Here is a 16,687-nt window from a genome sequence, read left to right on the forward strand (position 1 = left end):
AGCCAGGTAGTATGCTTAACTGCTCTTCCTTTTTTGCACACCATTTTATTTCTGTTAGGTGTAACTTTTTTTACTTGCTTAGATTTCTGTGTTCTTGTGAAAAATCCATACCCAACCTACCTCAAAGTATGTAGGTCTCTTCTAAATAACACTCAAGTGTATCAGGTATCCTATCATTTTCACCTTGTTGAGCAGTCTCTGCTGTGGGTCCAGCCTGGACCGGCCCCACGGCTGCTGTCTGGCTAGCGACTCCCTTATTCCCACACTAGAGGTTCCCTCTCTCTCTCTCTTCTACTGCATCTTGTGTCCCAAGTCTTTCTGGGCTTATTGCTGCCTTTGGTGCAGTCTATTCCCCAGTAACCTTTGGGAAAGGCAGTATTGCAGGAAAACGTGTCAAGAATTTCTGCGTCTGAAACTATCTTTATTCTTCCTCACACTTAATTGCTTTTAGGTTGCAGTCTTTTCTTCTCAACATTTTGAAGACATTTTCCATTGTTTTCTAGCTTATACTGCTGCTGTGAAGAGTCCTGATAATATTCTGATTTGGACCCTTCAGATAAATCCCACTTTTCCTCTCTGAAAATATTTGTATCTTCTTTTTTTTTCTTCTGTGACCTGAAATTTCACAATAATGTTGTCTCAGTCCATTTGGGCTGCTATAGAAAAATACTATAGACTGGACGCCATATAAACAACAAATACTTATTCAACACAGTCCTGGAGGTGGGAAGTACAAGATCTGGTGAAGGTTCTTCCGGGTTGCAGACGTCCGGCTTCTTGCTACAACCTCGGGTGGTGGGAAGGGCTGGGGAGCTCTGTGAGACCTCTTTTATAAGAGCCCGAATCTCATTCATGCAACATCCGCCCTCATGACCCAAACAATTCCCAAAGGCCCCACTTCCTACCACCATCACCTTGGGGACTAGGTATGAATTCATAACATATGAATTTGGGGAAGACACAAACATTCAGATGATAGCATGTCTAACTGTGGGTCTATTTTCATTTATCATACTGGGCATTCTGTGGGCCTTTTCAGTAGAGAAACTCATGACCCTAAGTGACCAAAAAATGTTCTCTGTTTATGACTTTAATGATGCCTTCCTTTTGTTCCTCTAGTCTTTCTTTCTGAAAATCCTACTATTCAAATGGTGAAATTCTGGGTCTAGTCCTCTAATTTTTTTTCTTTCATTTTACATCTTTTTCTTTTATTTCTATTTTCCAGGTCATTGCCTCAACTTTATCTTCCATCCCCTCAGTTGAAGTATTTTAGTGGTTATGTTATTCTATTTTTAGTTCCAAAGATTCTTTCTGTGGCCCCAGTATGCCTTTTTATAGCACCCTGTTCATAAAGGCAATGTTCTGTTGGAGGTTAGTATTGATCCCTGCCCTTCCCCTCTTTCTAGTCATGTCCCCCCACCCCCCTGCCCCTGCCCCAGCTTCCTTTCTCCGTTTTCTCCTTCACCTTCTAGTCGAGCTCATAGAACTGGATTCTAGGTGACACCATACTGGCTCTTTCTGTTTGTTTTGCCCTCTGCATTTAATACTGGGTGCTTTCCTAGAGAGACTAGTGGGCTGTGACGGTTTGGCTATACTTTTCAGAGTAGGACATTGAAGAGCTGATTGGAAGGTCTGTGAACAAAGTGCGTAGGATGGTTCTTGGCTTCACTGTAGGTGTGAACATTTCATTAGCAAACACCCAGAGTCAGTATCTTTCAGTGTTTTCTCCTGGTGATCAGATTCTCCAGGGAGGACCGTCCCAGTCTCTTGCCAGGAGGAGGTAAGCCTCGCTGCTGGTGTTATATGTTAACTGTCACTGTATCTCTCTGTTTTGGAGATGGTAAACTCTCCCTCAAATGCTTCCGGAGTCTCACAGTCCCCAAATCCCATGTTTCCCCCACATATCCATATATTCTATTGCTAGGATGGAGGAAGGGATGGTTACTTGGTTGCTTGGGGTGAGGGAGGCATCTGAGAGTCTGTTTCTTAAACTGACTTTGAACAACCGTACGGTTCAGTTCCACCTTCACTTCACTTCTTATGGACTCTGGTGCTGCCAAGTCTCCAGTCTCTTGGGGGATTCCGCAGGGTAAAGCAGCTTGCTTCTTGGCTTCCCTCGCTTCTGGCTTCATATTTAGCTTTCTTAGGCCAGCTAAGCCAGTTTGCACTCACCCCACCTGCTCTCCAAAGCTCTGTTGCTGTTGCTTCCTCTCTCTCTCCTTATCCTCAGTAGTTCAGGTCTGGTAATCCCTTCCTCCTACTGTTCACACCTTTAGAAATCCCCTTCCCTTGAGTGTGGCCAGGACTTGTGACTCACTTCTCGCCGATAGAATACGGAAAAAGGTATAGGATGTCCCTCCCCTGATTACCTTATATTGGACAAGACTCTGTCTTAAAAGCAGACTGGACTAAGAGACTCTCCTTGCAGGCTTAATGACATAAGCGGCCATTTTGGAAAATCCCAGTGGCAGGGATGTGTAGGTGACCTCTAGTGTCCCAAGGTAGCCTCTGGCCAATAGTCAGCAAAAAGCCAAGGTTCTCTTTACCACAGCTGCAAGGAAATAAGTTCTGCCCGTAAACTGAATGAGTTGGAGGTGGATTCTTCTCCAGTCAAGCCTCCAGATAAAGAGGTAGACCAGCTAGCTCCTTCAGTCTTGTGAGACCCTGAGCAGAGGACCCAATTAAGCTGTGTCTGGACTCTTGACCCAGGGAAACTGTGAGAAAATAAATGCAGGTTTGTTTTAAACCCCTAAGTTTGTGGCAGTTTTTTACACAGCCATAGAAAATATTCCAATGTCTTTCTCCTTTTTTAATTATTTTATTGCTGTTTCAGTAGCATTCTGGAAGGGAGCTGAGCTGAATGTGTGTGTAGTCAGTGGGTTAGACAAACATGATATATGGTATGTGATCCAACACACTTTTAAAAGACCCTAATTTCAATTAAACAGGCAAATAAAAATTCTAGCTAGTTGTTATGGACTGAATAGTGTCCCTGCAAAATTCGTATGTCGAAGCTCTAACCGCCAATGTGATTATTTGGAGACAGAGTCAGTAGGGAAGTAATTAAGGTGAAATGAGCTGATGAGGGTGGGGCCCTAATCTGATAGCATCGGTGTCCTTATAAGAAGAGGAGGAGACACCAGAGAGCTGTATTTGCATGTGCATGGAGAAGAGGCCATGTGAGGACACAGACAAGACAGAAGAGCAGTCTCACTAGAAAACAAGCCCAACGGCAGCTTCAACTTGGACTTCCTGGACTCCAGAACCATGAGAAAATAAATTTCTGTTGTCTAAACCACTGGTCTGTGATGTTCCGTTATGGCAGTCTGAGCTGACTAATATACTCCTACAGATAGCAGTAAATGTGGACTTGACTTACTTTTGTAATCACAGGCTGCTGAGCCTTAGGACATCAGGGTTACTCATAAAATAACAGCTAAATGATACCTGAGCTCCCTTGCAGACCAAGTAGTCTAGGATTCTAATTACAATTAAATTAGCAGTTCCAATCCTGCTAGGCTGACTTATATAACCCTCTTCTTATTGTAATTCAACTTCCATAACTACTACCCTGGCATAGCCATTTGCCATCCATGTTGCCCTGCTCACATCTCACCTCTCTGTGCCTTAGTTTCAGCAGCTGTAAAACAGGGATAATATTATTCCCCCTTCACAAGCTTATTGTGAAGATTACATGAGTTAATAGATGCACAGCACTTAGAATAATGCCTGACACATAGTGAGGACCCTCTACATGTAGCTTCTTCTTTTATGACTTCTTACCACCACCATCATCATCGTCATCACTGCAATTGTTATTGAAAGAAATCAACACTTGCTTTAAAAATGCCACAGCGGATTGTTAGGAGGCTCTGGAAGCAAGGATGAATCAAAGGGCTTAGTTCTTCTGGGCACTGTGGTCAGGACTGAAACTCAGGTGAGCCCAAAGTGATGGCAGTATGGAAGGGAAATGTTGCTTCCTGCAGTGCCTTCACCTGCTGCTCTCTATCTCATCCAAAAGTAGCAACGGCCATACATGTAAATAACTTCCAAAAGTGCCGACAGTGCATCATGAAAGAAAACCAGGTGCTTTAAGGTCTTTCTGGATGCTGACAACCAAATTCTCCCTCAATTTTCCTCTTACATAGAGAGAATTCTGGGAGTGATGAATCTCGTATCTAACCTCATAAGGCTTGCTTAGGATTGCAGGTAATTTTCAAGGCTGTTATGAGGCTGTAGAAATGGACTAGGAACCAAAAGTCCTAAAAGCGCCCTTTACTGGCTTCACTTTGGGAAGTCACTTCACTTGTCCAAGCCTCTATTTCATCATGTCTGCACTAGGTCTGCCTGGACACCTCACGTCATTGGATGGGGGACCAGATGAAAGTGCCTTGTAAACTGAAAAATAATGCATTTTATATATATATATATATATACTGCTTTATACTTCCTAAGTAACAGCTATGAAGCTATCTGAAATGGACACTTCTATTTTGTTTCTGATTAACTTTCAAAGTTCAGTGACTGTACCACAAAAACAAGCATAAAATCCAACTGGAAGTTTTTGGAGGAAAACGCCTTTTCTCTAGGAAATTTCACCAGTGACTTTTTTTATAAGAAAGTGAACATGGTCCATCAATGCATCTAAAGTGATTTCATGACATCTCCTTACTCCAATTCAGGTGATTAGAAATGTCACATGAATAACGCTATTTTATGAAAAAGGAAACCATAGTTTGTGGCAGTGAGAGGCTAGTACAACTGACATAATTTCCGACAAAAACTTAATCTTCTACATTTATGAAGCAATTCCTTTGAATCAAACCCCATGGAAGTAAATCTCTCCATTTAATTGAAGATAAAGATGGCTGTCATGAAACTGCTGAGAGTTCCTTATTATATTCTCAGACTCCGAAATCAGAAAAATCCATTGAATATTGAGCATGATTTCTTCACTGACATTTAGCTCTAATGTCAATGTGCTCCAAAAAATTTTCCTTGATTTTAGGGTTCCCGGTTTTATTCAGTTGATGAAAACTGAGTTAGCGTGATGTCGTTTGAGGACTCTCCAGTATAAGAAAGTACATAGTTGCCTAAAAGAGGAAAAAGAGGATAAGAATTATTGCTACTATGTTGGAATCAAGCATAAGACCAAAATGAAAATAAGCCTATGCAATTCCTTACAATTTTGGACAGTGTTAGGAAGAGGTTAGGGTGTACAGCATTTTATTAATGCCATAGAAGCTTACATTTGTCAGACATCTCTCATTTGAGAAGAGAAGCACCGTATTTTCAGACGTTGGGGAATGAGATTGGTTTGAGATCACTGAATGTTACTGCTGGAAGGAAACTTAGTGATCTCTTAGTTTTTCTTTTTACTGATGAGGAACAAAGGTCCAAAAAGGTAAACAGATTTATTAAAAGCCCTCAGGCTGGTTGGTGGCAGTGATAACAGGACCCAAAGCTTCTGGATGAGCACATTGAGCATGTGGGGAGGGAAATACGCTTTTTCAAGTTCCGACACTTGAACTTTATCTGAAATCCAAAGAATTTTGATTGGACTCTAAAGTGAGTTGCCCGTGATGGATTCATGTTCTTTCTTCCTACCCCTGAGAACCTTTGGTTTGTTGTAACTCACGTTTGTGTTGGAATGGGTTGAAAGTCTTTTTGAATCTGGGTTTGACAGATGAATCTGATGAGTTTTGCTGCACAAAAGAAAACCAAGTCATTTAGGCATTCAAAGTATTCTTTCAGGTGCCTGCTTTTTCATTCAGACTCCCTCAGAAGATTACAAATACTCAATTTTTCTTCTGCCAAATGTGCATTTACTTTAAAGCAAATGAGCCACCTACCCAGAAAACAAAAGCTCATTTCTGTCACCTAATTTGAAAGTGAAACTGGAGAAGGGGTACAAATCCAGAAGATGCAAAGCCCTCACTGACCACTGCTGCCTTCTGAAAAAGGTCAACAATTTACATTAAAAACAGGGAGATAGGGCTTCCCTGGTGGCGCAGTGGTTGAGAGTCCACCTGCCGATGCAGGGGACACAGGTTCGTGCCCTGGTCTGGGAAGATCCCACATGCCGCAGAGCGGCTAGGCACGTGAGCCATGGCTGCTAAGCCTGCGCGTCCGGAGCCTGTGGTCCGCAAGGGGAGAGGCCACAACAGTGAGAGGCCCGCATACTGCAAAAAGATAAAAAATAAAAATAAAAAAAATGAAAACAGGGAGATAAACCACTGTCAGGCGTCTTTACTTTTGGTTTTGGTGTATTTTCCTTTTCAGTGTTTTTCTCTCTTTGGCCTTCCAGTGAGAAAAATTCTGACTTCCTGCTTTGTAGGGTGGGGAGTGTCCTGTCTTGCTTTACTAACTAAAGGTTTGACTTTAATGCAGTCACACATGCTGTAACTCCCTCCTTTTCTTAAGAGTAGAGAATGATTCATTAGTTTCACATTTTCTGGTTCAAGGGATTTTAGTTCTTCAAGACATAAAATCAAAATCACAGAATATTAGAACTTCTGCTTTGAGTAACTAGTCTAACACTTAATTTTTACATCTTGAGAACATTGAAACCAAAAGGTACTAAGTGACTTTCCCGAGGTCACACAGCCAGTTGGTTACTGAGTCAGAAATACAATCAGGTCTGCCAGCTCCTGGGGTCACAGCTTCCTAACCCACAGCCCTCTCCTATGAAATGCAGACCCAGGAAAATTATTTTATAAAAATGCCAGAGGCTAATTTCCTCACTGTTTTTTTAATTTCAAAACGTTATATTATCCCTTGTTAAGAATCTCTAAATATCCATGTAGTTTTTCATGCACTTAAATCGGCTGATTTTTATCACACACAGAAATTTCTGCTTTAGAACCCTTTCTGAAAGGCCCTCCGTGTCTTGCTAAAAGACACAAGTCTGAGTTAATGTCAAAAAGACAAAACCGAGAGGCAAGTACTTTTGTTCCTAACTACACTGTTCCTTAAGTGGATTGCACTTTTGTGGCAAAGAATGGAAACAAGAATCCTTTGTTTCCATACAAACTTGTCAGTTTGTAGACTGAAGAGCTAAAATTGCAAGTGACAAAGTCAGGTACACCAGCATAAGGGAAAATTCATAAAGATCATTTTACATATTAGAAGTTAATGAAGGCTTCCCCGTCTGATTTTCTGGAGAAGGAAGAGTGGTCTGCAGGAGATCTAGACAGGCAGGCAGAGAAAAGGACCCTACTGATTCTAGATATTGGGAGACAAGTCAGACTATAACAAGCAACACCGTTGAAATGTATTTGCTCACAAGAGCACCCCAGACCCCCATGCCTGAGCATCCTTGAAGCTTTCCACACCCTCGCATCCATTCATCCATTCACTCATTCACCCATTCATTCAACAGCTCTTTAATGAGTATTGACCATGTGCTGGACATCGTGCCAGATACCAGGAATATAACGGGACAGAAACTCAAGGGGTTTACACAAAAGTGGGCTTGCCGTGGGACTGTGTAAAAAAGTGCAAAACTGGAACTTCACGAACTGCCTCCACGGCTGCAGGAGATGATTACCTTTGATGCTTGGTTCCAAAAGCTTAAAGGAGAAAACTTGTTGAGCAGCAGCTGTCGCAGCTACAGGGCAAAAAAGAAATAGTGAGGAACTACACATAGGCAATCGTACAGAGGCAAATCAAGAGCAAAACTGAAGGGCTTCCCTGGTGGCGCAGTGGTTGAGAGTCCGCCTGCCGATGCAGGGGACACGGGAGGATCCCACGTGCCGCGGAGCGGCTGGGCCCGTGAGCCATGGCCGCTGAGCCTGCGTGTCCGGAGCCTGTGCTCCGCGGCGAGAGAGGCCACAGCGGTGAGAGGCCCGCGTACCGCAAAAAAAAAAAAAAAAAAAAGAACAAAACTGAAGAGTGTAATTGTTATTTAGTAGTAGTATTTCCCGGAAGCATTTAATAAGCGATAAGCATGTGGATCTGATGAAAGGATTTCTTTTCTTTTATTTCTTTTCTTTACCTGTAAACAAATCTAGAATGAAACAAAAAGCAACAGTTCCAAAAAACATAATAATTCAGATTCTAGACATTAGTAATTGGCAATAATGGCTAAATCGAAGTTTGTCTTTGAAGTGAAGAGTGTCCTTATCAAGTGAATGGTGCAAACAACAGAATTATTTAGTCCAATCAAGAAGGAGGCAAATTGCTTCTTTGTAAACAGGGGTTTGGAGGCATGTGCAACAATTATGATAATTATAAAATATCCTTATCTTCTTATTAAAACAGAGGCTACATTTTTTAGCTTATTGTCTTTACCTCTCTCTGCAGAATTGCTCAAAGCTTGGAAAAATAACGAAAGAAGTTTAAGTTTTTTTCTATTTTCTTTTACTTACATTGGTCATCCTTCATTAGGAATTCTATTTAATGTTAGAGGCTATGTAATATTTACTACATAAAATTCTAGAAACATACATATAGATAGGCCTTTCAGCATATTCTAAGTGAATGAATAAATTAAGTAAAGGAGCAAAAAGGAATTCACCCCTAAGGAAAGTTTTTCTGCTGGTTAATTATGCCAAATCATAATTTAAAAGTAAAAACAAGTTTCCCCTTTTTTCCTACAATGTTCACATTATATGTTGTGGTTAGTTCTCTACAGCTCTATTTTCAGCAATGAGTGTTTAGTTTCTTTGTCTCCTGATGGAACCTGCCTTTTGTGAAATTATAGAATTTTATTATGCAGGTACCCATGGTCTAACTTCTTATATATGAATAAGGGCCCTAGAACTGAAGGGGAGGGACTAGGTGCCTGGGTTAAAGGAGAAAGAGAGAAATGAATACACATACCTTACTATCCAAGAGCATTCCAAAACAGAAGATGAAAAAGCCCTTAAAAAAAGGAATAAGGCACATGTATTATCTTTTCCTTTTCCAGTAAAGAAAGCATTTATATGTATTACTATTCTATTATATCCCCCAACATTGAAATTATTTCCTTGTCTGTCCCCCTGTTGACTGTGGGTCCTTGAAGGTAAGGATACTGTGTAAACTCCACGATGCCTGGATTAACACAAAGTACGCAAACATTTTTTTTTTTTGGTTGAACATATAATTAAATTATTGCGTGAATAAAGTCTGAAACACACGTGGAGCACCATTTTCCCCTTTGTGTTATCCTAAACCCAAAACAAAGAACTTCCATTTGCTTCTATGTCTTAGTCTTTCTCTAGGCATTAAACAAACATTAACTAAGCGTCTATGATGTCAGCAGTCACTGAAGTCCGACCCCAAGGCCAAGTAGAGGAAGTTGACTATATCAGCATCCTTTCCATCAGGTCCATCCAGCCCTTGGGTAACCCTTGGCAGAGTCTTTCTTGGACCTTGAAATTCTCCTCCCAGGCAGAGGACCCTCAGTTGGTGCCTGTTCAGACAGCGTGTCACCAAGGGCCCTGGACAGCAGTTCCCTAAACCTGTCACCATTAGGTGTGTGCTCTCCATGACTGCCCTCTGTGCCACCACCTAAATGTACCCTGGTTTGTTGCAGTAGGTGGAGAACCAACTGGATTCAGGAGATACCTACTGAGCACTTACTCTGTGCCAAAATGATCTCATTTAATCTTCACATTTACTCTAAGACACAGGTAATAATATTATCAGATAATTAATATTAATAATATTAATTAATATTAAAAATATTATCAGGTACTTAATATTACAGGTAATTAATTAATTAATGAGAGAATTAAGGTAAAGAGAAATTAAATAATTTGTTAGCAGTCACACAGTTGGATAGCATGACACATTTGAGCCCAGAGCTATTTAACTCCAGAGCTCAAATGTTTAACCACCACTACCCTGAGTCGTTGTCCAGAGGAGACCCAGCAAATATTTCTTGAACCAGGACTGAAGGCTCTCTTCCAGATTCACCAACACCTAAGGATTGTTTTGCCCACCTACTCTCTGAATACTCTCTGATCATGGCATGTAAAACCCATCCTTGGCAGCAGAGTTCGGCAAACTTTTTCTGTAAAGAGCCAGAGAGTAAATATTTCAGGTTTTGCAGGTTATCCAGTCTCTTACAACTGCTCAGTTCTGCCTGTGTAAGGAAAACAGCCACAGGCCCTATATAGATGAATGGGCATGGCTGTGTTCCAATAAAACTTTATTTACAAAGACAGTGCTGCCTACAATTGGCCAGGCCCTACTTTATGGCACATTAGGGACTTCTTCTGCACCATTCAGACTCAAAAAGCACTCTGGATTTATTTCCCTTTCCCTGTGTGCTTTAACAGACATCAGCACAAGACAAAGAGGACTGGGTCAACGGCAAGAGAGATTAGTGTTAGCTATGTGAACTCTAACAGATTTAAAACCCTGGAATGGATTACTGAAGAAGCCCAATATTCTGCTTCAGTATGAGAATCACTGTTGGGAAGACTGGATCTTATTTTATTTTATTTTTTTCTATTCACTGTTGCCAGGCAATTTGGGTTATAATAGTCCTGCTAGAGGCAGGGAAATGAGATCGATCACCCCCAGAGTGGTTTTCCCATCCTCAATTCTCTACAATTATTCCAATTACCCGATGATGTAATAGGTTGTTCTCACCGCTCTCACCTGGGATGCATTGAGTGATGCGAAAATAACGTGCCAGGCCGGATTCTGGCTGTCAACCATTGTTCCTATGCCAAACCCCCAGGTGAGCCCTAGCAGGGGGGTCAGAACGAGAAGGCTCCTCCCCACGCGGACGACAGTGGCCTTGCTGTCCTGAGTCAGCCTTTCTCCAACAGCGGGCCTCCAGAGCTTCGTGAGAACTAACAGGACCACCACCAGATTCACAGCCACGATAGTCAGGGCGGGACCCGCAAAGGCCAGGAGAGGTTTGCTCCCATCGGACCAGTTAAGCCAACACACATCTTTCCTTTCATAGCCATTGCTGGGTTGTGTGACCGCAATGGTGACGATGGATATAATAAGAGGACACCCGTAGCCCAGGCAGAACCCGACAGCCACCAACAAAGGCGTGGCCATGTGGTGGAACACCAGGATAACCCGATAAGCCAGCAGGAAGCTTAGCAGAAGCATCCAGAAGAACAAGGAGAGGTAGAAAAAGTGTGTAAAGAACACTGCAGCTGTGCAGACTCCAGACGGGTTCGCCGTGGTGTGCACGGAGGCAGCGACAATAAACCAGATGTCTGCGATCAGGAGGCACAGGGCTATGTTCACCATGCAAATGTGACGCATGTGCGAGGTTTGGCTTCTGCTGACCTGCTTCCAAAACAGAGCTTCGATGGTCAGGCATAAGACAAGACTTCCGATGGAGACCCCCAGTCCCACAAAGGTGATCCATTTCACAACGGGAACGATGGCAGGGGGGACAGAGGGTGACATCAGCACGGAGAAGGAGGTCAGGTGAGTACAGCGGCACGTCACCGAGTCTGGAGTTTCATTCACTAGGTGGCAGCCATTATCGTTCCACTGCGAATGGTTGAAATCCCAAAACACACAATGAGGCTGGCTCAGATTTGATTCTATCTTGGAAAAAGTCAGGAAAATTTCATTGATGGAATAGTTTGGGATAACCATGGATATCACGGGCCCATTGACCTGAGCATTTCCATTTTTGGTAGCAGGTAGAATGTTCCCCAGGGTCAAGGAGGTCATGCTGATGATAGTTTCTGGAAGGGGCTCCTGGAATTGATCTGACCTAATTAATGCATGGCCTCTGATGGGAATGGAAGGGTTTTTTAGGAACATTTCAGTCTGATAGTTGTAACCCAAATTGCTTTGATTTGAGGATGCTGGAATCCCTTTCCAGTTAATGAATTCTTGAGAAAATTCCAGAGGCAGAGCTGTCGAAGGGACCAGAACACTGATGTTTTCCAGTGACGCTAGGAACTGGGACCCGGCATTCTTTTCTTTCTGAAGTAACACTGTCCAGTTGGTCACCGAGGTAGAATTAAGGATGTGGTCAGATATACTGATGACATTCTGAAATACAAGGGTGAAAGTCAGTTTGGATTTTGAGGAAACAGATCAGAGGACGACGGGTGGATAGTCGTGAGTCTTAAGCTCAGGAAAATGGCCCAGAGAATTGGCTCAGTTGAGGACCACATTAAAACTCAGCAGTGAAATTCAGCTCTGGGGCTCCACGCAGTGGAAGCATTGGGTTAAGAAAGGAGAGTCAGGGCTTCCCCGGTGGCACAGTGGTTGAGAGTCCACCTGCCGATTCAAGGGACACGGGTTTGTGCCCCGGTCCGGGAAGATCCCACATGCCGCGGAGCGGCTGGGCCCGTGAGCCATGGCCGCTGAGCCTGCGCGTCCGGAGCCTGTGCTCCGCAACGGGAGAGGCCACAATAGTGAGAGGCCTGCGTACCACCAAAAAAAAAAAAAAGAAAGAAATGAGGGTCAGCAGAATCATGTCAGTTCCACGGTGATCACCCCCGGGAATTCATACTCCGGTTGGGGCTTCGGAGGAGAGGAGGAGAATCCTGCAATGGGTGCTGCAGAGTGTGCATTTTCTTCCTTCTGAGATGGCAAACGGGACTGCATGACTCCTCAGGCTGAGGGTCCAAGAGTGAAACGTTACTTGTAATTGCTTTCCCATATCATGTTTTTTTGCTAATATCAGAAGTTCTAAACTCATGTCATGAATGTTCAAGTTTTAATTCATTTGTATTTATGACTTTTCTTTAATAGAGGAGAATATAAAGCAAAAATCCTTAAACACTGGACATGCAACAAGGAAGCATTGAATTGTTGTGGGTTTTAAGGGTCAGTCTCAGTTTGAGATTCCTTTTCAAAGAATTCCCTGGCAATTCAGTGGTTAGGATTCTGCGCTTTCACTGCTGAGGGCCCAGGATCGATCCCTGGTTGGGGAACTAAGATCCCTCAAGCAGTAAGGCCAAACAAACGAACAAAAACAATAGCAACAACAAAAACCAGGTTCCTTTTCCAAACGTACCTGAAAGGCAGCGTTTTCTCACCCAGGACCCTCACTCACTCTTACGGGTCTGGTTCCCAGGCATCTGCTGTGGGCGTCTATCCCTCTGGCTGAGTCTTACCCTAACTGAGCCCTCTGTGGCTTCTGGCCTGGATCGCATAGTGAGCTTCTCCTATTGCCCCAGCAACCTCTGCCTTCTTTTTGTTTGTGTTTGCTGCTCTGTTTTTGTCCTTCATTTTATTTTTAGCCTTTTTGTGTCATCTTGTTTTAGTTGGTCTCTTGTAAACAATGCATAGTCAGACTTTTAAAAAAAAAACAAATCTGAGCATCTTTGATTCAGGGAGTTTAACTTATTCACACTTAATGTCATCTCTGACATTATGTTCACCTTATACAGTTAAGCAGGATTGTGTGATTATGTAACAATATACATTATATAACCCAATTTTGTAAAATATTATATGCTTTTACATACAAAATGCACACATCCAAAGTGTTTGGAAGGATATTTATTTAACAAATATTTATTGAGTACATGCTATGTGTCCCTTGTCCATTTTCTAGGCACTGAGGTGACACGTAAAATGTAAGCAGTGGCTATTCTAGGGTGACAAGATTACATATCACTTATTTTTCTTTTTGTTTATTTGTATATCTTATAGTGAGCATGTCTCATTTGAGTAATTTTTAAAGTTAATTTTTAAATGTCCAAACTAAGTCATGAATTCCCCAGTCGAAAAAATGGAGCTCTTAAAATATACTAAATATGATATACTAAAGTCAGAGCTTATAGCCATGGGAAGGAACAATTGCCAACTCAATATTAAATATTAAAAAGTTGGCACCTGTGTCATTCAGTGTCATTCAGGGCAGAGGCTCACGCCTTCCCCTCAGCCAGATGCTATCCAGGCAGTCTGCCTGGAGGCGGCTCCCTCTCACTTTGAACTCACATAATTGATCCCGGGGGTTGCTTATACACTGCTGAGGAAGCAGTGAAGCTCACGTCAAGACTGTTACATGGCTCTTTGGTCCTTTTCAACAGCACCCCATCAACTGGGGCTTCTGCCATTCCTCCTGCAAGATTGAGCATTTAAAGTGAGCCATTCAAGCTCAGGCAGACCTTACCTCCATTGTCGAACTGGACACACTGAAGTGTCTTTCTAGGGACAGGGATGAGATATTGCCCAGAATTGACACCACAGAATCCAGATTCCCGGCGGTGGTTGATGGGTTTTGCTGAATGACCATTGAAAGATTCTGCACCAAGGATGACACGGTTGCCTCAGTGGCGTTGCTGGCAATCACACTGAAGTTCTAGGAACAGAAATGGTTATGTTCCAGAAAACAATGAAATGCTTGTGCTTCATCAGACTTAAATCAGATTTCATGGCCACGAATAACCAGCATTTGTATGGTGCATTATAACGTAGGATAATCATATAACAATGATAACAACGATACAATGGCTGTCATTCAGTGCTTTTTATTTTCCATACAGTGCGCTAAACGTTTTACTGGGGATTCACTGATTTCATCTTTACATTACCCTTTAAAGGAGGTACCATGATATTTTCATTTTATGATTAAGGAAATTGAAACTTGAAGAGATTCACTAAGAAGCACTTTTATATAAATTGTTACCCTGATTATACAGAACCTGATGTTCAGTGAGATTCAGTGACTTTCCAAACAGTACCCAGCTAGGAGGTGGAAAGGTAGGGTCTACTTGGCACTAAATCCTATGTTATATCCATTATACTGTGCTGAGAAATCCCTATAGAGGATTTAGAGGGACATAAGTGGAGACTTTGCTACACTTGGTCACTGGATTTGGGGTTTTACTTCTTCCTTGAGGCTCCCATCTGCTTCCACGACACTGAGCTAATTTGGAAGGCAGCCAAGAGGGATATTCCCTTTGTTCAAAGCACATCAACCCAGGATCCCAGATCCCCCCTGTTTTCCTTTTTACTCTTCTCAGCTGACAGAGCTGTTTTCTGCCTAGGGCGCCTGGGATCTGACTGTCCTCACACCCTGGGGTGACCTGGTCCCAGCTACAATTCGTGTCCAGAAACTGGGCCAAAGAAGGCAAGAACAAGGATGAACCTCAGAAGACACCTGCTCCAATCTCCCTCCCCAGTTTACAGATGAGAAAACTGAGGTCCAGAAAGAGAGCAGTAAACCTTCCACGGTCCCTTGGTGAATACTGTGGGGTTCTCTGCTTCCAAAGCAGGATCTCTGGCTGGGACTGAAGTTCTGCTCACTACGAACTATTTGCAGGATAGTGTCTGTGAGCTGGTCCTGGAGTTCCTCTTCCATGACTTGAGTTTTAAATCCTCACCATTTGCTTCCATCTTTCTATCTACTACATCTTAAGTACTTGAAACTTCCTAAGAGAGCGTCATGTGAAGGTCATAGCACTGGACCGGAAATCAAGTGACCATGTTTCTAGTTCAACACTACTGCTACCAGAGGGACCACTAGCCCCTTAGTCTCCCCTTTTCTGATCTATAGAAGGAAGTTGGTGAGGCACATGGCCCTGGAGAGCCACTGAAGTTCTATCATTCTATATGGCTGACTCATTCCCTGCCCCGGTTTCTGACAAATGTACTAAGGTTATAGCTTCTGACTTATACCTTCACTTGGATCTTTGATTCCCAGGCTTTCAGAGGCCAGCTTAGTTGCTGTTCTGCCATCTTCAGCTCTCTTCAGCATTGATTCACACCTCTGCAGCACCCTCCCCCCAAAACCACCCAATCTTACGTTTCTGAGGTACTCACTACTCACGCCTACACTCCCTGGGTTTCCCAGGGTCTGATGTCACTGACTTCTGACCAATGAGACAAATTGATACATTTTACCTTCCACCCAGCCATGCTCACTGGGAGACACCCACTGTGAAACTCAAAACCAGGGCAAATCTGCAAGGCGGAAATGCTTTTTTTACCTTCTTCAGTTCTTCCAGCTCAGAGAGCACACACGTCTCCCTGAGGACATGCCACCCAGAGGGTTGGCACCTGGCCGTGATGATTCCGGAGTAGCCGCTGCTACAGGGAAGAGTATACTCATCATTCTTAGACCCAAATCCAAAGACTATGCTGTTACACTGGGCTGGAAAAGAATGGAAACGAAGAAGAAAAATGTCTCTGAATATTTTGACACTCTCTATAAACTATAAAGCAGTACTTTCTAAGTCATGTTTTCAGACAAAACCCAGGCAAAACTCAGGAGTAGGAGAAGTTTGTCTTTGATGCCCAGCTTCACCCCATCAACCCCTTTTCCTCTTTCCTGATGTCCTACCCTCCCCAAGGCTGGCCCCCTTTCCCTCCAGGTGTCTGATCTATGCCAACAATCTGAATTTAATGGGCTATCAAATAGTTAAGTATTCGGTGAAAATAAGACGGGGTGTGATCCCTCCCAGGAAATATTTTCACTCTTTAAGGGAATACTAGAAAACCAGAAAATCTTCAAGACACTATGGGACAAAGCAGGCATGATAGGGTTAAAAGATGGGCAGTTGCCATTTGGGGGTGACATGTCCTACTTTGTACCCCTTTAAAGGCTTCTCACATCGTGATCAGCCACTAGTTCCTCCTGCAGCTGGCCCTTCATAATATACTCTTACCACGTTGGGACTGCGAAGAGGAAGCCTTGAAAGGAAGAACCACAAGGGCTATGAATTTTGTTTCTTTTCCCCACTGCTGTGTCTTAAGTGCCTAATCACTTTGGATACTTAGTAAATATTTGTTGAATAAATGTTGAAAGTGGCAC

General features: G+C 42.9%; 1 protein-coding gene across 3 annotated transcripts in view; it reads right to left on the reverse strand.

Moving 5' to 3' along the window:
* Positions 1-4,455: 4,455 nt before the first annotated feature.
* The window catches only part of ADGRF1 (adhesion G protein-coupled receptor F1), a 34,740-nt gene continuing 22,508 nt past the window's right edge, over positions 4,456-16,687 (reverse strand). The window contains exons 10-16 of one of the 3 annotated variants that reach the window (XM_070046712.1): positions 15,864-16,027; positions 14,045-14,233; positions 11,245-11,967; positions 8,824-8,865; positions 7,550-7,609; positions 5,639-5,705; positions 4,456-5,093 (exon numbers count right to left, since the gene is read on the reverse strand). In XM_070046712.1, coding sequence (XP_069902813.1) covers positions 5,020-5,093; positions 5,639-5,705; positions 7,550-7,609; positions 8,824-8,865; positions 11,245-11,967; positions 14,045-14,233; positions 15,864-16,027 — 1,319 coding nt within the window. In that variant the 3' untranslated portion in view covers positions 4,456-5,019. Of the gene's footprint in view, positions 5,094-5,638; positions 5,706-7,549; positions 7,610-7,895; positions 7,997-8,823; positions 8,866-10,593; positions 11,968-14,044; positions 14,234-15,863; positions 16,028-16,687 lie in introns of those variants that run through there. The other 2 variants (XM_030870524.3, XM_070046713.1) reach the window with 2 other exon arrangements.

Source organism: Globicephala melas, chromosome 11 (assembly GCF_963455315.2).
Source record: "Globicephala melas chromosome 11, mGloMel1.2, whole genome shotgun sequence".
Classification (NCBI taxonomy): domain Eukaryota; kingdom Metazoa; phylum Chordata; class Mammalia; order Artiodactyla; family Delphinidae; genus Globicephala; species Globicephala melas.